The sequence below is a fragment of the Oryzias latipes genome, chromosome 5 (genome assembly GCF_002234675.1).
Source record: "Oryzias latipes chromosome 5, ASM223467v1".
Taxonomy (NCBI): Eukaryota; Metazoa; Chordata; class Actinopteri; order Beloniformes; family Adrianichthyidae; genus Oryzias; species Oryzias latipes.
Window position 1 is genome coordinate 24,923,810 of NC_019863.2, and position 21,096 is coordinate 24,944,905.

Below are 21,096 nucleotides of genomic sequence, written 5' to 3' on the forward strand. Positions count from 1 at the left end.
AACCTGCAGGTGAAAGCTAAGGACATGTTTTACCAACATAAACATGTCTGACATGAACCTCGCCACGAGGAAAACACTTTGATTAATCTTAACGATCTTTGATGTTTTTGTTCAATACTTGGAGTCTTGTTAGGGCCCGAGCACGGAGTGCAAGGACCCTATTGTATCTGTTAGGTTTATTATTATTATTATTATTATTATTCCGACTTTTCCGTCGCCTTTTTGAGGCCTTTAACATACCCCAAAACTCACCAAATTTTGTATACACATCAGGAGTCGCGAAAAATTTCATATTTTATAGGAGAACGGCATAGGTAAACAAAAATGGCTCGATAGCGCCACCTGCAAAATTTGTTTTCGCGAGCACCTCCATATGCTTTATAGTACAAACCTGATTTTAACAGGGCATGTTCATCGGATAGAAACCTACAAAAAAGTCTCTTGGGACCAAGCTGTCAGTCGCACAGGAAGTCTGATATTTTGATGACAATATGTCATTTTTGCTGTATTTTGGTCATTCGCAGTAGAGGGCTGCATTGGGATTGGGTCCCGCCGGGTCCCGCGGGACCCAACCCAAATCTCGCGGGATTGGGCGGTTTCAATTGTGCTGCGGCCTGCGGGCGGGAGCGGGCGGCAGAAAAAAAACCCCGCGGGATCAGTGCTGCCATGAATATCTCGTGAATATATATTAGCAGACTACGTTAGGCTGAGCGGCTGTTGGATTCTTATGTACTGAAGCTCCGTGAACGCACCAGGTAGAGACGCCCAATGGCCCCTGTCATCTAACCTGTTGTTGGGGGTGTGCAACGCCCCGCCCCGCCTCTTAGTGTGTTCTTTAAAGCCTGATACCGCGGTCCCGTGTAGGCGGAGCTACCAGCTAGAGGTTCTGGTCTGATCGCTGCATGGAGCGATGTGTGCAAAAATGCATGATAGACACCAAGAATGTGGAGAGATCAGGTTTATAATTTTGAAGAGTTCTACTTGGTAATCATGTTTCCATGTTTGGGTTTATAAAATCATCCCAGCGAAAGTCTGCTTCAACTCCCGCAGTGAAAGCTGCGTCTGAATCTGACGCCCGTGTTTGCATCTCTCTGACAGAGTTTGAAGCCAAAGCCCCTCCTCCGCCTCTTTACCTGCTTTTCCTCTCTACCTGTTCACCTGTTCATATACTCTGTAGCTGACAGTTGTTTTTCCCCGCGCTCCCAGTGTATTCTACAGAGAGAGCGCAAAATACGGTCATCATAGGTTAACACGATAGTCAGGGTAGATAGCGCAGCACACGGATGAAAGAGCTGTCAATCTATCCGGCAACACTGCGCGGATAAGGATGGATCAGGTTACCTGGCAGGGACATGATGTCAATGGATGAAGCAGAAAAGAATCTCAAACGAGGTTCATCGTGAGTCACGCATGGTTCTCAGATCTGCGAATCAGCAAAACTGGAAAAGGCTGAAGCTAAAAGTATTTTTCTGTCAGGAAAAATATAATTCATAGATTTTCAGATCTGTTGAACCATTAATGTTTTTTTCCTCCATAAATTCAAATGACTTTGACCTGCATCTTTACCGGCTGGTTCAGCGCGCTTCAGGCCGTCTGTCTGCGCGCGGACACACGCACACTTTTAACCGAACATAATTTGTAAAAATATATTTAATAATTAAGTTGCAAATTTCAAAAAAGAGGAATGCATGAAAATATGAGGCTGGAGGAGGGACACGAATCTCTTAATTAAACTTTAATATCATCAAAACAAAATACGTGTTTTTTTCCTGCGGGACGGGAGACGATACAAAATCAATGCATCTCTATTACTGTGCGGGACTTAATTCTATGAGTTTTGCGGGTGCGGGCGGGAGTGGACATACATATTGCGGGAGCGGGCGGGAGTGTAACGCATACGTTGCGGGAGCGGGCGGGATTGGTCAGAAATTCAGCGGGCGCGGGCGGGAGCGGGATGAAGAAAATAGTCCCGCGCAGGGCTCTAATTCGCAGGCCTCGCTCTAGAACGAATTCCTCCTAGAGATTTGAGAGTAATGACTCCAAACTTTGGTTTTTTAAACTAGACACATGTCCGATGTTAAATTGCAAAGCTTTTAAGTTTTTATGGATGTTTGTGACCATGGCGGCTCGTCAAAATTGGAGGTCGTTTCGAAAACACGCCATGAAAAGAAAAATGGCCATTACTCAGCCATGCATAATCCAATCTGATCCAAAATTGATGTGCATGATTTTAGTCTGACTCTGAACACATCTGCAGTGAAAAAATCTGGAAAAAGTGTAGCGCCACCTGCTGGCAAGAGGAAATGACATGTTTTACTTGGAGCATCACTACTCCGAGTAGGATGAGCCGACACACCTGAAAATGACGTCCACCTGTTGAAAAGCCATTGAAGTTTACTCTGACAAAAAACCATAACTTTCAATGCGGGGGTGTGGTCGTGACAGAGCGGCAAAGTTGGGCATCTCGCTATGCACACAAAAGTTGCTCTCACGTGCACATTCCTTGTCCAATCTCACTGAAATTCAATGGATATGATGAAGCTTCTATTCTGAACCCATGGATATGACAATCTTGGACGAGCTCTATAGCGCCACCTAGTTATTGCATTGGGCACATTCTGCCCTGTATTTTCTCTTTGCTTTGTCCGATGTGCATGAAATTAAAACTGGAGATACTCAGAAGGGTCCTCTCTCATCATGTAAAGTTTCATGGGTGTACACCTGACGGTGCCTGCGTAACAGGAAGTGGTCGATTATGTGCACCCAAATAATAGAAATTTATTATAAATCAGCCGTTTGTCTCAGGAAGCTGAGATTTCAGAATTAGATGCCTTTAATAACCTCCAGCTTTGATATGTAACACTATAGGGTCTACGAGAAACTTCATCACTTGATTTTTTTAATGAAATTTTGGACTGAACAAAGATTTTTAGCATAAATTCTGTTTAGGTTATCAGCACCAAGAATTCAACTTTCATAGGCATTTATGTGCTACTGCTTCCTAAAAAAATTCAGAATGATTGAAGTTACAGGTGAACTTTTAGACAACATTTCATCCAAAAAGGTCCGAAAACGTCTTTTTAGGCAAAACTACAAACACCTATTTTTTTTCATAACTTAATCATCATATATCAACACCATTTATTTTTTTAAATGTAGGGATCTTTGTTTGCTGCCTTCCATATTTTTTTCAGAAGTCCAGGTGAAACAGATGATTTTAAAAAAATCCTGATTCATCCCAAAACCTGTGCTTTTTCCGTCTGGACTCCAAACAAGTGTGTTTTAAAATTACTTATGCTTCAAATATCCACACCAAGTTTCACACGCATATAGCTGAACATGTCTAAATGCTTCTTGAATATTCTTTACAGATATAAAATGAACTGGTCAACTGTAGGATGTCATTTCCTCTTACATGCTTCAGTCTTTTCCTCATGCTGCAGCCTGCTCCTCAATCTGCCCTGTTGCTGGAGTCAAATTTCACCCCCCCCCCCACACACACACACACACCAGCTGCCTGTTCATATGCTAACTAACCCAGAAGTGAGGTGACAATAGTTTAGACACAAGAGGGAGGGCAGACTGCTTTTTCATTTGTTTTGTATGTCTTTCATAGATTTTTATGAATAATCATTGCTTTTCTAGTCATGTAAAATGCAATTAACTTAATATTTTATCTTTTTTTTTTTTACAAACAAAACATATGAATGTGCTCCAAAACAAAACCCAACTCTCAGTACAGTTCTACAGATGTAACATAAGACTTAGACAGTAAATGTCTCTTTTATCCTTTTTTAATCAATGCTGCAACTTCTTTTCCTTAATATAAATCCAATGAAATTAAACTACAAAACCAAAAAACACAACCTATAGCAAATTTCTCTAAATAAATTATGTGTATATACAATATGTAGCACTTTTAAACAAAATAATAACAAATCCTTCCAATACAAGCACAGAAAAATGGAACACAAAATTTAAAACCCAAATTTGAAATGGCAATTTTAAAAAGATAATTTTTTCAGCCTGCTAAAAGTGCACAATTGTAAAAGCTCTTTTATATAGACAACTGTTTGGTTGCTTAGAGCTCTAAATATAAAAACAATGCCTTTATGGACGTGGCACGGATGGCACGGATGTTCAGCAGGGTAAACCCCAGGAAAGCGGCGGGACCTGATGGAGTTCCCGGAAAGGTTCTGCGGGCCTGCGCCGATCAACTCTCCCAGGTCTTCACAAAAATCTTCAACCTGTCGCTAGCTCAGGCTTTCATCCCTGCTTGCCTGAAGTCATCCACTATCATCCCGATACCCAAAAAGTCCTCATCCACAGCCTTCCTCACGGACTTCCGCCCAGTTGCACTCACTGCTGTCATCACAAAGTGTCTGGAGCGGCTGCTCCTGGGACACATCAAAGACTCCCTCCCTCCAATCTTCGTCCCCCACCAGTTTGCTTACAAAGCAAACAGATCAACGGATGATGCCATTTCCATCACCCTCCACACTGCGCTGAGCCACCTGGAACACAGAGACACCTACGCCAGGATGCTCTTTGTGGACTATAGCTCAGCCTTTAACACAATCATTCCTGACATTCTGGTCAACAAACTGTCTGAACTAGGACTCCACCCACTCACCTGCTCGTGGATCAAGGACTTCCTGACAAACAGACCACAGACAGTCAAACTTGACCCCCACCTCTCCTCCACCCGGACGCTGAGCACAGGCTCCACACAGGGATGTGTGCTGAGTCCTCTGCTGTACACACTGTACACAGCAGACTGCAGACCAGCCCACACCAGCAACACCGTGGTGAAGTTTGCAGACGACACTACTGTGGTGGGGCTGATCTCTGGGGACGACGAGACGGCCTACAGAGACGAAGTCCTGAAACTCTCAAGGTGGTGTCAGGCTAATAACCTCATCCTGAACACCACCAAGACCAAGGAGATCATCCTGGACTTCAGAAAAAACAGAACAGATCCACCCCCACTCTACATCGATGGAAACTGTGTGGAGAGGGTCCACAGCTTCACCCTCCTGGGCACCACCATCTCTGCTGACCTCACATGGTCTAACAACACCATGACTGTCATCAGGAAGGCCCAGCAACGCCTGCACTTCCTGAGAAAACTTAGGAGGAACGACGTCAGCCAGGAGCTGCTGGTAACGTTCTACCGCTCAACCACTGAGAGCATTCTGTCCTATGGCCTCACAGTGTGGTTTTCCCACTGCACTGAAGCAGAACGGCAGAGTCTCCAGAGAGTGGTAAAGACAGCGCAGAGGATCATCGGCTGCCCCCTCCCCTCACTGAAGGACATTTACCAGTCTCGCTGCATCAGCAGAGTGACTAGCATCACCACTAACTCCACCCATTCTGCTTTCCCTCTGTTTGAACTGCTGCCCTCTGGAAGGAGGTACAGGTCCATCAGAACCAGGACAAACAGACTAAGAAACAGCTTTTTTCCATAGGCAATTATCATACGGAATGCACATACGTCCACCAACCACACCTCACTCTAATTTTACTACAATGCGTGCAATATCCTGACTGTCTAACCGGGTCACTGTGCAATAACTTGATATTTATTAAGCTGTGCTCACAGCAACTCATGTAATTCCTTTCTATTTTATTCACAAATATTTAATATTTAACAGTTTCTGTCCATATTGTTCATTTTTTGTTAAGAGTTGTAAATACAGTATTTCTTTTTCTATTCTATTTTTATTTTTATTTTATGTAACTCCTTCACTCCAAGGCTGCTGCAATTTCATTGTATCCCCATGTACAATGACAATAAACGATTCTGATTCTGATTATATCACTTAGACACAGATGGAGAACCATATCAACTGGATTGGTAACAGCAACAACCACCGACCAAGCCGGCAAGCCCTGGCAGAAAAGATCCCCACAAGAAACACTGCAGGCTGTTCCATAAAAAATATAGTTTTACCATTGCCTTGCAGATCACAGTTGAAGTGGTTTAGTTTTCCTAAAAAAATTCAGAATGATTGAAGTTACAGGTGAACTTTTAGACAACATTTGATCCAAAAAGGTCCGAAAACGTCTTTTTAGGCAAAACTGCAAACACCTATTTTTTTGCATAACTTATCTTTCAAATATCAGCACAAAAAAATTAAAAACGGTAGGGATCTGTGTTTGCTGCCTTCCATATTTTTTTCAGACTTAAAAGTGTAACAGATGATTTATAAAAATCCTTTTTCATCCAAAAACCTGTGTTAAATCTGTCTAGACTCCAAACAAACATTTTTTATGGTAACTTATGTTTCAACAATCGACACCAATTTTCACAGACCTATAGCTGAACATGTCCCATAGCTCCCTGAATATTTTCATAGATATAAAATGAACTGGTCATTGTAACATCTAGCATTCTAACATCTAACATCTTACATGTCAAAGCCTCTCTCAGCCTGGCTCTGCTGAAGGAGTCGTGTTACAACCCCGCCCCCTCCTGCTGGGACCCCTGCTATGTAAATTAGCAAGCAGTGAACAGAGAGATGAGGAGTAAGAATGGCCATTACTCAGGCATGCATAATCCAAAGACAGCCAGTTAAACACTGAAAGACATATTTTTTCGGTATGTCTTTCATACATCTTTAGTATTAAAAACTCTCCAAGATGAATGTGCCTGACTCCACCTGCAGGTGGATCACAGACTTCCTGACGGACAGACAGCAGTATGTGAGGCTGGGGAAGCTCGTCTCAGATACTCGGACCACAAGCACCGGATCCCCCCAGGGCTGTGTCCTTTCACCCCTGTTACTCTCCCTGTACACAAACAGCTGCACAGCTGGTCACCTGTCTGTCAAACTCCTGAAGTTTGCTGACGACACCACACTCATCGGCCTCATCTCTGACGGAGATGAGTCGGCCTACAGGAGTGAAATAGCCAGGCTGGTGTCATAGTGCAGCGCTAACAACCTGGAGCTTAATGCTCTGAAGACAGTGGAGATGACAGTGGACTTCAGGAAGGCCCCAGCCCCCCTCCCCCCTGTCATCCTCTGTGACTCCCCGGTGACCTCTGTGGAGTCCTTCTGCTTCCTGGGAACCATCATCAGCCAGGACCTCAAGTGGGAGCAGAACATCAGCTCCATCACTAAGAAGGTCCAGCAGAGGATGTACTTCCTGAGGCAGCTGAAGAAGTTTCACCTCCCTGAAAAGATGCTGGTAGACTTTTACACCGCCATCATCGAATCCACCCTCACGTCCTCCATCACAGTCTGGTTCGCTGCGGCCACGGCCAGAGACAAGGCCAAGCTGCAACGCGTCATCCACTCAGCAGAGAAGGTGATCGGCTGCCACCTCCCGTCTCTCCAGGAGCTGCACATCTCCAGGACCTGGAGGCGGGCAGCCAGGATTGTAGCCAACCCCTCTCATCCAGGACATAATCTCTTTCGGCCCCTCCCTTCTGGCAAGAGGCTCCGGTCCATCAGGACCAGGACCTCGCGCCACAAGAACAGCTTCTTCCCCACTGCAGCCAGCCTGCTGAACAGAACCCCAACTCCCCCAGGTGACCCCCCCCCCCCCCCGCCCACCAAAGGACTGTCGGTGCCACTTACAGGCCCCACCATCCCAGCCCATCTGTGCTCCCACTTTAATTCACCTTACTCTACTGTATATAGTGTGTTGTTGTTGTTAACTTAATTTTTAACTTATTCTTAATTGCACTATACACCAAGTCAAATTCCTCGTTTTGTAAAGTGCGCTCTACTGAACCTGGCAATAAAACTTTTTCTGATTCCTGATTCTGATTCTGATTCTATTAATCATTGTTTTTTATTCATTCAAAATGCAATTAAATCAATATTTTATTTTTTTTCTTTTCCTTTTTCTTTTTTTTTTATCTCTTATATCCTTTTTTATAATCAATGTTTGAACTTCTTTTCCTTTCTATTGTCATGGTTTCAGTTTGTTTTTTTCGCTTTAGTTCTTGTTCTGTCTTGTTTGGTTCTGTTTCCTGTTTTATTTTGAAAGGTTTCCTGTCTTGTCATGTTTCTTGAGTTTTACTTCCTTTGGTCCCCATCTGCCCTAATCGTGTTCACCTGTGTCTTGTCTGCCCTGTCTGTATATAAGTCTTGTCTCTGCCTTCCTCCTGTGCTGGTCCATTAACTTCTGCTCATGTTGATCACGTCTTCTTGTCTGGCGTCCATGTCCCTTGCCATGCCACAGTAAGTTTTTGTTTTTAGTTTTGTCATCCTGCTCTGCAGCGCTTTTTGTTAGTTAAATAAACCCACTTGCCCTGAACCCGTTTGCCTCCCGTCTGTGCGCCTGGGTCCTACCTGCTCTCGAGCCTCCCCCCCACACGACATCTATACATCCAATGAAATTAAACTACAAATCAACAAACACAACTGATAACAAATGTCTCTAAAAAATGATGTGTATATTTGCAGAACCTTAAAAACACCAAACAAATAACAAATGCTTCCCAATTAAAGCACAAAAAATGGAACACAAAATGTAAAACCCAAGTTAGAAATTGCAATTTGAAAAAGATACTTTTTTCAGCAGCTTTTCAAAATCAATCACCAATTCTACTCTTCTGTGGATGAAACAAAGTACTCCAGAACAATGAAGCCATTTCTCTAAGTCTCTCTCACCTTCAGTTTTAAACAATGTGTGAAAATCCACCATACATTGGTCACATGAACTCAGAGACCTGCTAAAAGTGCACAATTGTAAAAGCTCTTTTATATAGACAACTGTTTGTTTGCTTAGAGCTCTAAATATAAAAAAAAATGCTTTTCTATCACCTAGACACAGATGGAGAACCATATCAACTGGATTAATAACAGGGTGGCATGTTTAGACAACATGAAGCTGTCCATCACATTTTTGACCTAAACATGTAAACACATCCTTGGCTCTGCGGTTAGGAAATGGTATTTGGGAATCTCTTTATACCAGGAGCCAGCCTGGCCATTGGAACATCGCCACAGTGCCCATCCAGACTGGGACAGCAACGGGGTCCACTTCAGAGCCGTGAGCTGCTGTGTTTAACTCCAGCTGTCCCAGCAAGGGAGACAACTGCAGCAACATCCACTGACCAAGCTGACAAGCCCTGGCAGAAAAGATCCCCACAAGAAAAACACTGGCTCAGGCAGGCTGGTCAAAAAAAAATAGTTTTGCCATTGTCTTGCAGCTCGCAGATCAAGTGGTTTAGTTTTCCAGTAATGTCAGTCAAGAATGCAAGTTCAGATTCACCATATTCATATTCACCATATTCAACAGACATCTCCTCCAATAGCACCTTAAAAATCCTGTGCTGTTTTGCTTTGCAGCTGAGGTTGTTTACGATTTTCAGAATAAGAGTCATTATATGTCCAGAGCCAATCACTTCTGCACATAAGGCCTGCTGGTGAATGACGCAGCAGTAATGCAGACATTTTGGAAAGTCTGGGTCAGCTTTACAGTGAGTGATGAAACCTGTTTGTCTATTGATCATAGCAGTAGTCCCATCTGCAGTCACTGCTACCAGCTTTTCTAATTGTACCTTTTTCTGCACAAAAACTCCTTCACCGTGTTATACATTTCAACTCCTCTTGTAGTTGTCTGTTAGGGCAGATGTGTCAGGAGTTCTTCTCTTGTGGAAACCAAAAGCTATGCTTTACTGTTGCCGTCCACAGACTCATCACACTGGACGTTAACCACCTGCACTTTGCAAGATCCCGGTCCAGCTAATTGGCCAAGTTATCAGACATAGCTGACACTCATCTAGACATTGTAGTGGAAATTGAATGAGTTCTATTGTTCTCATCCTTAGGGACAGTGATAGCAATTATCATCATTGCTTGAATTTTTTTCATGCTATATGCAAAAGTCTTTGTCCCTTAAGGCAACAGATTACAGCCCCCCCCCCGAGAGAATGGCTCGAGCAGGGCGTTGCTCACGGGGCGGTCGCTCGTGCCATGCGGTCGCACGTGCTCGGGCCCGCTAAATGCTACTTGTAGCTTTAATTCTCATTTGTCTTTGTACACAGGTGAACGTCATGTGCTGTAAGAAAGACTTAGTTATTTAGAAGTAATTAAAAAAAGTTACTGTGCAATGATGTCATCAGCAGCTGGTTCTGGCGGCCCGTCAGATGGGGTTGTGTCCTGAGCCGTTGCGTCATGATGGGAAAACCGTGAGCTGGAAATATGTAGCTCATGCAGCTGAAAGACAAACCTCACGCCATAACACCAGATTTACATGCAATGGCGCATGTCCAGCAGTGTGCATGACGGTGATATCTGATACCAGGACCTCAGCGGCTCAGCCAACAGGAAGCCTTTGTGTTGCCACAACGTTATCAGTAGGTTTAGGAATGTTTTTGTAAAAAATGATGAGTATGATGAGTAGTAGTAGCAGGATTATTGTTCATAAGCAACTTTAGGAACCCAGTTTAAGCGAAAAGTCATTTGTGGATCAGTCTCTAACTCTGCCTCCCCCTTTTTGGTTCATTCCAGTTTCAGAGAGGAAGTTTCCCAAAGAGGCCTTTTCCATCACAACATCAGATGAAGTTGTGAACATGGTGGAAGTTCAGGAGGAGGAAGATGAGTGTCCGCTCCACCACAGACAGCAGTGCCAGCACAAGTGCACTATTGCGTGGGGCTCGTACCATTGCAGCTGCTTTCAGGGTTTTATCCTGCAGCAGGACGGACACTCTTGCTCTCCAGGTATTCCAAGTACTTCAGGTTGGAGGGTTGATTCACAATAACATGGAAAAGCTCCTTTTGTCCACGTCTTTCTTTATCTAAGCTTCAGAAATGCTGAAGGAAAAGTTGGATTTGAATCACATTCTGATGATTATGACCATCAAACAAACCGTGGGCTTCAACTAAAACAGAGCTTGAACATTAAAGATTAAACAGCTGTCAGGAAAAAAAAGTTCAGAGCGGAGACTTCAGAACTAGAAACACATGATGAAATAGATGCGTCACAGTGCGTCTTAGAGCTGCAAATCCTGTTCCTAATCTCAATTACTGATGGAGAAAGGAGAACAAAGCCTTTCCTAGAAGGTTTAACTTTAATGGAAAATTCAGAAACACACTGAAATGTTTCTGGACTTTAAGTTTTGGTTCTGTTATAGTCGAGGTTTTTAGGTGGGAGGATTTTATTTTCTGTCAAGAAATGCTTTGATTTTCCTCAAAGATTTTATTCTGGTGAAATATCTTCATGGGGAGGTAGACTTTCAAATGGTTGTTTAATTAAGGAATAGTTCCACACTGCAGCAGGTAGACCTGAACCACAGCTGACATTTAATGAGAAATGTCTATCCGTCCGTCCGTCCGTCCGTCCGTCCGTCCATCCGCTTCACTTAACCCTGCTGAATCCATGGGGTTGCTGGAGCCAACCTAGCTATTGATGGGCAAAGGTGGAGTCCACCCTGAACAAGTCATCAGTCTGTTGCAACTACAACCAATCACATTGAAGCATGTTTCTGGACTATAAGTGTTCAGGGAACACCCACACATGTAGTGGGCGAACATGCAAACTCCACAAAGAAAAATGTAAAACCAGGGCTTTCTCACAGTGAGGCGAGAGTGTTAACCATTACACCACTGTACAAGCCTAATAAAGAATGTCTACAATTAATCTTTTTCCGTTTATATTTTTGTTGAAATTGAATAATTACTTATGTTTAGTTATGGATGATCTGTGCAGGGTGCTTTGTGACACACCATAACACGTAAAATGTAAACACTTTAGCTTAATTTTACATGCTAGTGTTGGTATTGTTTAGTAGTTTCTTCTATGTTACAGTTAACAGCATCCAGTACAATATTAGTTTCTGTGGTGGCAGAACAGCAGAACAGTAATGTAGGACCTGGTCAGACCTGCCTGATAATAAAGGGAAAAGAAATGTTGTAGTTTTAACAAAAAACTTCATGTCTGCTCTATATTTGCTCTAGTGAGTCCTGAGGAAAGCAGAGTGAGCACACGACACCCCCCCATCACCATAGGCACCGTAGAAACCCCCACCCAATCTGCCCTTATTGACCCCTGTGCAGGTAATGGTGTGTTGATCTGCTTTCACTATGACACAGCAGCACGTTAAGCTGATCACACACTGATATTCATGGACAATCAGCACACACTGAGTAAAAGCTGACTTAAATTTTCTCTGTAGAAATCTGTAAAATAGTTCTCTTCTTTAAAATAGTATTCTTGTTAATTCCTGCATCACTTATTTTGTAAGGTGATAATGACATCAGGTTGTCATAAAACTCAAACCCTTACTGAGTGTTTGCTTGTTTTGCGCCTAATTTGTAAGCTTTATATAAAAGCATGTGCAAAGTGTAAAGATTAACTTTTTTAAGTCAGTTGCATTTCTGTTAGCTGTCTGAATTTGCTTACGTCGTACCTGTCAGGTAACGGGCTCTGCAGTCAGCGGTGCAGTACGGTGGGGGGCAGAGTTCTCTGTTCCTGCTTTCCAGGCTTCTTCCTGATGAAAGATGGACACACATGTAAAGGTGAGGCTCAGTACTGTTAATGCATTCCCCACTTATACAAGAAGTCTCTGTTCCTCACAGATCTACAATATTCTATAATGATCTGTGTGTGTTTTGATGTATATGGGTGTTTGTATAAATATTTTTATGTGGGATTCTTTTATATGACAGTTGGTTTTAGAATTTAGATTCTTTATTGTTCCAATACGATGTCATGTCCTCGAATGTGTGCAAAAAAGAAGGGCACAGATGAATTCATGTGCACCAACGAATATACTTGTCATTTGGTCTGGAACCTGGGGTTAGAGATGAGAACTCCTCTGAATGTCCACACTCTTTCAAAGCAAGCTTGTGTTTGCTCTGCAGACGTAGATGAATGTCTGACCCACAAATGTCTGCCACATCAGCGCTGTGTGAACACTGAGGGCTCGTTTACCTGCAGGCCGCAGATCACCTGTCCTCCAGGTTACCACCTGAAGAGCAGTGGGTGCCAGGGTGAGTTCACTGGTCTCTATTGTTCTTTATCTGCTGATTTACATAAACAAAGTCAATGTAAAGATTACCCAGACCATCCATCCTTTTTTAGAACTGGCTGAATCCCTTAATGGGTCACGGTGTTGCTGGAGCCAACCCAGCTATCGTTGGGCAAAGGAGGGGTACACTCTGAACAGGTTGCCAGTCTGTTGCATATGAGCATGTGAGTCACACACTCACATGTACACCTAGGGGAAATTTAGAGATACCACTTAACCTATGAATTGGGTTTTGGTACTGTTGGAAGAGAACTTTTAACATCTTCATCTCTTTAGTGTGTCCTTCAACAGCCTGGCGACCCGTCCAGGCCATGTTGTACCCTGCCTTTGTTTAACAGTTGTTGGGAGAGGCTCCAGCATCCATTTGATTCTAAAAGGATTTAAGCAAGTTTAGAAAATGGATGAATGGATAATATGAAGTCCCTTCCTTCAAATGAGGGAAGAAAAACATGAAGTGGTGAAGAAAAGCTGGTGGGGAAACGTCATTCACCTCCAGGATTCCTCATAATAAAAAATAATAATAATAATATTAAAAAATATATTCATAAGAACTGAAAATGATCCAATGTGTTTTTGTTTTGTTGGTTTAAAAAATGTAGACAATCTGTGACTTTTTTTGTAGTGTTTAGTGTAGAATTTTCTGAGTGTTACTCAGTTTTAGGTTTTGAGCTACCTCATTTATGTTTTAAAACACAGCATCTGCTAAATGACAACTATTGTAAATATGGATTACTATATGGATTCAGTCAATGTATGGGTTGCTTGTTTGTGCTTGATCCACAATCCCGCCCCTCCCAGCTGTTTTTGCTATACTTGGAGCTTGGAGAACTGATCCTTTTGTTGAACAAATAGTTTAATTTATGAGAATTATGGTTTGATCCACTCTGTGTCCAGATGTGGATGAGTGTGCCATGAGGAAGGACCGTTGTGGCAAAGACTTCCTGTGTGAGAACACACCAGGCTCTTTCAAGTGTACACCTAAGCAAAAATGTTTGAGCGGATTCACCCAAGACGCTCACGGGAACTGTGTTGGTAAGATCCTTAGAGTTTGTTGGGAAGGATCGTGAAGAACGTTCCACCTCTGCCCGCTGAGCCTGGACTCTGTCTTTGATTGTGCAGACATAAACGAGTGCAGCAGCCTGGCTCAGCCGTGCAGCTCCAGCTTTGCCTGCGTCAACACAGTGGGCTCCTTCAGCTGCCAGCAGAAGGTCCTTGTGTGCAATCGTGGATACCACACCAGCCCTGACGGAGCCTCGTGTGTCGGTGAGTGTTTCGTACTTAGCAGTACCAGGGAGTGAGGACAAAGAGGCCTTGTTTTCCCTGGTTCAGGTAACACTAAACACTAAAGACATTTGTGCAAACAAACAATAAAAAAATACAATAAAATATGTGTTTTGTCACAACCAATCAACATTTACAAGTAGCAGAAAAAAACAGTGTCAATTACTAAAACAAATCTGTTTAAACCATGATAACACAATATAAGAAGGTAAATTTAACAAATTGGAGTCCAGAGTTTGATATTGTGGGTCTGTAGGTGACACCGCCCAGTCAGAAGTGGTGTTTCAAGCACTTGTTGATCATTGTTGCACACCTGCAGGTCAACAAAGTCACCTATGACTGTTTGGTCCATTGGTAAGTTGAAGTGAGACAAGTCAAAAGAGTTAACCCGGCTTCAGTGTTTAAAGTTGAAATAAAAATGGTTGTGCCAACTCATGGCTCTTTCTGCCACTAAAACTGCTGACAGAAAAATGTAGATCAAACTGCAGACGATGTACTTTCTTCTTTCCTGTGTAGATGTTGATGAGTGTCAGATGGGATCACATGCTTGTGGAGTGGGTCAGATCTGTCACAACCTCCCTGGTAGCTACCGCTGTGACTGTCAGACAGGATACCAGTTTGATGCCCTGCGCAAAGTCTGCACAGGTATGTTATACTGCGGCAGATGTGCTGCACACAAACTGAAGTATTTAGGACGCTTTTTAAACTACAGCTCATGCTGACTGAACTTTAAGAAAGTGTGAGTTTTCGCCCTGCTACAGACTGGTGACCAGTTCAGGGTGTACCCACCTTGGCCCAACAGGGTAAGGTTAGTGTCAGCTGCCCTGAGACCTTGAAAAAGGGATTTAGCAGGTTCTGAGAAGGGATGGATGGTGTGATATTTCTCCAAGCTTTGAAAAGACACACGCCGTCCATCCTGGACCAAAGAAATTAAGGAGAGTTACAAGGAGAGTTAAGTTAAGGAGAGTTACGTCCTGAAAATGTAAAGGCACAGACACAACCAAGCTCCAAAAAGGAAACATATCTAAACTTTTGCTGATCTCTCATTTCTGCTGATTAGTTTGATTACCGGTAATCTGTTTTCACCAGCAGGGCTCTTTTCCCCATAAAGATCAAGAACAATGTGCTAGCTAAGGTTGTCCCTAATTCTTTTACAGAATGAAAATACCGGTATTTAATTTGGCTATTTTCTTGAGCAGTATTGTGATACTACAACCTAAGCCAAGGTCTTATCCAGAGTACCGAAATAACTTAGAGTTTATAAACATCCAAATCTAAAAATGACACATCCAAAATTAGAACGGGACATGAATTTGAGCTAGGTAAAAGAATGGTTTCAACAAAATTAAAAACTCAAAGCCAAAAAGTTATTTAAATAAATCATCTTTACAAGCTTCATCTTGTTTTGTCATGAAAAAAGTGTTATTTTTCTTTTCTATGTGCCTCCTCCTTCTGCAAGGACAGATGTGAATGAGTGCTGGAGCTATCCAGGCAGGTTGTGCGCTCAGACCTGTGAAAACACGGTGGGCTCTTACCTCTGCACCTGCACAGCTGGCTTTATTTTGGCCTCTGACCAAAAGAACTGTGAAGGTACGGTAACTGTGTCATTCTAAAGGCCATGTCACACAGCCACTACATACACTTTGTGCATAATGAACAGATGAAAATTGGTCATAGCCTATGACTCTATTCACCAATGACTCATAGGTGAATATACATGGAAAAAGTTAGAAAAGTTCTGGTCCTTATGTGACATTTTCACGGATGCATATTGACTTAACCACAATAAAACCATGGAAGAAGTACAAATAAACCACAAAAAGAACACATTAATCAACGGACGACATGAACCGTGCGTGATTATTGTGCTGTGTCAATTATGTAATTGACACATTAATGACACATAATTGAAAATGATCTGTGCTATAAAAAGTTATACATCGATGCTACATGCCTGAAAAGTCTGTTAGTCATATGTAGAACGGTCGTGGAAAGCCACAAATTCGAATATGCATCTAGCAAAAATCGCACAAAATTGCATAAGATTTATATAATAATTGCGTTTAAACTACGTAAAATATGCACAAACTGTGTAATTCTCAAACCTTTTGAGCAGTTCAAAACCGAATTCACGTAACTACCCGTCAGTCAAAACCCTTAACGGACATCTGCACACATTGACGAATGACGAACGCAATAAACACTTATGATTTGCGTATATCACGCACGTATCATGAAAGACCAAAATTTCATACGTTGAAAATGTTCGCGTGGCTGTGTGACACGGCCTTTTAGGAAGCATCATACCCATTTTTAGTCTCAGTGTGTGTGTGTGTAAAGGAAGCATTGAGGCAAACTGCAGCAGAAAATCTTAAAGTGTCATGATAAGTGGCTGATTAATGGGCTTTGAACTGCGACGTCTTAGTGCTTATCAGTAGTGTCTTTTTCTGTGTCCTCAGACATAAATGAATGCGACCAAAAGCCCTGCAGTCAGGAGTGTGTCAACATGCACGGTTCATATCAGTGCTACTGTCGCCAAGGATATTACCTTCATGAAGACGGACGCACCTGTGAAGGTAATCTCCAATATAAACATGCGTCAGTGATTCTCTTGGAGTTCTGAGGGAAGATGCTTTAAGTCTTACTCAGATGAAGTTTTAGTCATTTTGGGGGGAAACTGACTGCAAGCAATAAATCTAAAAAAATAGATCAATTTCAATAACTGGATCCTTTAAATTGGCAGTTTTCTTATTTATTTAGATGACCTTGCGTCTATCCTTATGTAAAAAATTCTGAAGTCCAGAAGTCCAGTTTAGTCAAAGAGCATTGGTAACAAATGCAGTAATATCAAATCTAGGGAAGAGTGAAGAAGCACAATGACAGCACTTAAAGAATTTTATAGAAGGCTCTTTTCATGGCTCCATGTGACTAAAGTTTGGATCTTCAACAGACATTGATGAATGCTCCCAAAGCATTGGGAAGCTTTGTGCCTTCCAGTGCGTCAATGTTGTAGGCAGCTACCTCTGTGCCTGTCCTCCTCATGGATACGTAATGTCAGCCAATGGACACACCTGTACAGGTGAGTCTTCTCTGAACACTTTCCCATAAAGCACTGTACTTTAGATCCTAGTGAGGGATATTTCTTTTTGTTTGATAGCCTACATTTCTCTAACTGGATTACTACGCCTTCAAATACTCTTCAGCAGAAACTTGCATTTGAAGGATTTTCATGAAAGTTTAGTTTAAGTTCACACTATTCATAAATTATGCCAAAGACTTAAAGAAAGATTTCATTAAGGAAAAAGGCCGGAGCGGATCCCACTCAAACAAACTCCCCTCTGCCAGGAATGATGGTTATGGAAGGTCCAAATGCAGGAAACATGAGGAAGGATGGAAGATACCTAAATAGTTAAAGGTCCCACTCCGATCAATTTTTGATCTATTTTAAAAGTGTTCTGATATTCTGATTCTGAAAAGCGGTCCCAGTGGTCTTTTAATTATGATTATGCCGTTTTTAGCCAAATCAAGAAGCCTGTGTCGTTTTATAGGACATAGTTTCTGTAGAGCGACAGTAGTTTATTAGAAATTCACCTCTGAGTGTTGGCCAAACCTGTTGAAGTGTTAAAAGTTTTCTTTGTAGAAACTCACAGATTTGTTACGAGTAGTCTCCTATCAAGTGGTTTGTAAGTTCAGATTTTCAGATCAGTTTAAATTTTGGACTTTGACTCTCCCATAATCATTACTCCTGGTGGGTTCACTTCATGCACGGTTTGTTATTTTAGACGTGGACGAGTGCAAGGTGGGCAGCCATAACTGCTCCTCTGAAAAAACCTGCTTTAATCTGCAAGGAGGCTTCAGGTGTCTTTCCTTTGACTGTCCACACAACTACAAGAGGGTGTCCAGCACGTAAGTTACATTTGCACACACACATGCACTCAGGTTAACACACTGTAAGCGGTGTTTCTTTTTACTTTTGGCTCTTACTTTATATACTGATAAGGAATATTTTTGCAGAGCATTCGCTGTACTTTCTTAAATAATCTTGACTGGTGTAACCTCCTTAACCCCACTCAATTCAGCATTCCCTTGAGTAGAAAAAAACACTGAAGAATATATTTTTACATAACTGGGGGAATAGTCAGGCATGGAGGCATTAAATGATAAACGTTTGATGCACTTCACTCGAAATTTACTCAAAAACTTCTTCACTATATCCATTTTGAGTTACCACAGGTGTGCACTGGGGATCTGTTCAAAGGTCTTTTCCATTTGTCATTTACACCCCCCAGTTAATTTTCCACATTTGCCATATTAAATTTCACTACTATAAAGATACCATCTTTAGGTGTCCTCTAAACGCAATTCCTCCTCCCTTAATAAAAAATATATCTATTTTATCTAGTATACAGTGGTCCCTCGTATCACGGTTCACCATTTTACTATTTGGCTGATTTTTTTCATTTCATTTTGCATGCTTTTTTTTTTTAAACACACTGGGTTTGGCGTCCCCGTACAACATTGTCAATCAATCTCTGTGCCCTGTCTTCTGTACGGAATGCATAAATCTTTGGTTGCGAGCAGAATTTTATTTTTATTCTATAATACTGGACTTTTCTGTAAAAGTTTGAACATTTAGAGTTTAAACAAAAGAGAAATGTTGTGGAAATGTAATTTTTGTCTAAGAAAAGGATAGTGAGATGTTTTACAGCCTTAGAACATCACTGATCCTACTTTGTGGATTTTGTTTTAGAGTGTATTCCTCGCAATAAATGAGGGACCAGTCTCTGTGAAGTCTCACTCAAGACATATAGATGTAAATTCTGATTTATGACGGCAGCCTCAGGGTATTATAGCAGGTTTTCTCAGCTCTTCCTACCTTTATCTCCATCCTGTCTTCTGCATTGTTTTGCAGAGACATTCTTTGTGCCTCCTCCTCTGAAAATGTCCAAATTTTCTAGGTCTGGAATCTATGGATTTTTGTTTGAGACTTCTAGCTTGAGTTAGAAATTCTGTTCATCACTTGACAATATCATCTGCAGACATGATAGACTTTGGAATTCTAAACTCCCTTTGCTTTCTGTTTTCTCTGTCCTGGTTCTCCGTCTTCCTCTCACAGATACTGTGAGAGGATTAACTGTGCTCCCAACTCCTTTGACTGTCAGAAGTCTCCTTTGAGGATCACCTACTACACTCTCAGCTTCCAGAGCAACATCCTCACTCCAGCCCAGATCTTCCGAATGGGGCCCTCCCCTGTCTACGCCGGAGACCACGTCATCATCAGCATCACGAGCGGAAACGAGGAGAACTACTTTAGCACTCGCAAGCTGAACAGCTTCACGGGCGCCGTCTACATCCAGAGAAAGGTCAGAGAGCCCAAAGACTTCCTGATAGAGGTGGAGATGAAGCTGCTGAGGCGGGGGACCGTCACCTCATTCCTGGCCAGACTCTATGTCTTCTTCACACCCAGCTCCATGTAAGACACTGTCGGGGATGAAGATTCTATTTCATAAGGTGCTGAAAATGTTTTGGTTTGGACTGTTCCATCAATCCAGAAGATTGTTATCTGAGATTTCTACTTAGTCTGGAGTCATTTCTCTTCAGAATGTCGTCATTAAACCTTCCTGATCAGCTCTTGTTGGTTTGGGTCCAAGCAGCTTGTCCTTCCCAGCCCTCCTCTTCCTCTCTGCCTCTGACGAATGGGCTTATATTTGAGCCCAGCAGTACAGGAGACAGAAATCTAGCTTTTCCATCCAGAACGTGAGCTGATATATTTTTATGAATGTAATATTCAGACTGACTGTTCTCAGAAAGTCAAAGAGTCAACAGAGAGACTGAATTAAACATTACCAGCACACAAGTAGGGTAATAAAAAATACTTTTGGAATTGATTAGAAGACGACGCATCTTACCTCAGAACTCCATGAAGTTGTACCCAAATTCCTTCACTACTCACTATTTAGTGCCCTACATAGTGCATTTTCCATTTTGTAGAGCTGTCCAAAACTACAATTCCAAAACCAAGTAGAAATTTTCCAGAAGCCTTTGTGAAAAACCAGTGTGCATCAATGCTTACTAGACTGGGGAATATAGACCACAATGAGCACATTTTCCTAAAAGAATGTCTTTTCATTTATTTTTAATATAAAATCCAAATTGTTAAACACCGAAAAAAGTGGATGGACAAGTGGATTTATAAATAGTCTTCCTAATGTTTGCTGTATATATATATATATATATATATATATATATAAAAAAAGCTTTTTAAATCCAGGGCACTAGATAGTCCCGCACCATACAGTTTTTAGTAATCAGGGAGTAGAGAGGAAACTTGGACATAGCCTCAGTTTTCAATTGTTTCCCATCATAAGTTATATTGTCATTTATCTGTCCCATATTTTTTGATATCTTTATCATTTTTATGTTTTTTTTCCTTACTATTTTTTTATTGTTAATGCGATTTCCAATTTCCGAATCATATTTAAAGTTATTTTAAATTGACAAAATAAGAAATGAAATAAATGTCCATAAAATCCATGAAATAAATATTTTGGCTTTTTAGGTTGTGTTTGTTTCAAATAAATGTCTGAACAAAAGCAGATCATAATTGCAGGGGTAGCTTAAGAAACCAAGATAAGTGTAAATACACTGTATGTGCCTCAATATATCCTCTATTATCCCTTGTGCTATCCTAGGCACTTTAACATTGGGAGTTGGGTCATCTAGACCCACTAGACAGTGCGCGGAACCTTTTTTCTTCAATGATTTGTGATCTTCACTGGTGTCCATGGATTTTATCCACCTTTGTCATGGTAGGGAGAACACGTCAA

The 21,096-nt window shown here is 41.8% G+C and overlaps 1 protein-coding gene across 4 annotated transcripts in view; it reads left to right on the plus strand.

Annotated features, from left to right (window-relative positions):
* The window catches only part of LOC101174261 (fibulin-2), a 32,390-nt gene extending 11,881 nt beyond the window's left edge, over positions 1 to 20,509 (plus strand). For 3 of the 4 annotated variants that reach the window (XM_023955128.1, XM_023955130.1, XM_023955129.1), the window contains 12 exons: positions 10,470 to 10,679; positions 11,916 to 12,014; positions 12,375 to 12,476; positions 12,822 to 12,950; positions 13,883 to 14,020; positions 14,108 to 14,251; positions 14,786 to 14,914; positions 15,734 to 15,859; positions 16,729 to 16,845; positions 17,220 to 17,348; positions 18,052 to 18,175; positions 19,386 to 20,509. In XM_023955128.1, coding sequence (XP_023810896.1) covers positions 10,470 to 10,679; positions 11,916 to 12,014; positions 12,375 to 12,476; positions 12,822 to 12,950; positions 13,883 to 14,020; positions 14,108 to 14,251; positions 14,786 to 14,914; positions 15,734 to 15,859; positions 16,729 to 16,845; positions 17,220 to 17,348; positions 18,052 to 18,175; positions 19,386 to 19,746 — 1,808 coding nt within the window. In that variant the 3' untranslated portion in view covers positions 19,747 to 20,509. The remainder of the gene's footprint in view (positions 1 to 10,469; positions 10,680 to 11,915; positions 12,015 to 12,374; positions 12,477 to 12,821; positions 12,951 to 13,882; positions 14,021 to 14,107; positions 14,252 to 14,785; positions 14,915 to 15,733; positions 15,860 to 16,728; positions 16,846 to 17,219; positions 17,349 to 18,051; positions 18,176 to 19,385) is intronic. The other variant, XM_023955131.1, reaches the window with a different exon arrangement.
* Positions 20,510 to 21,096: the final 587 nt, after the last annotated feature.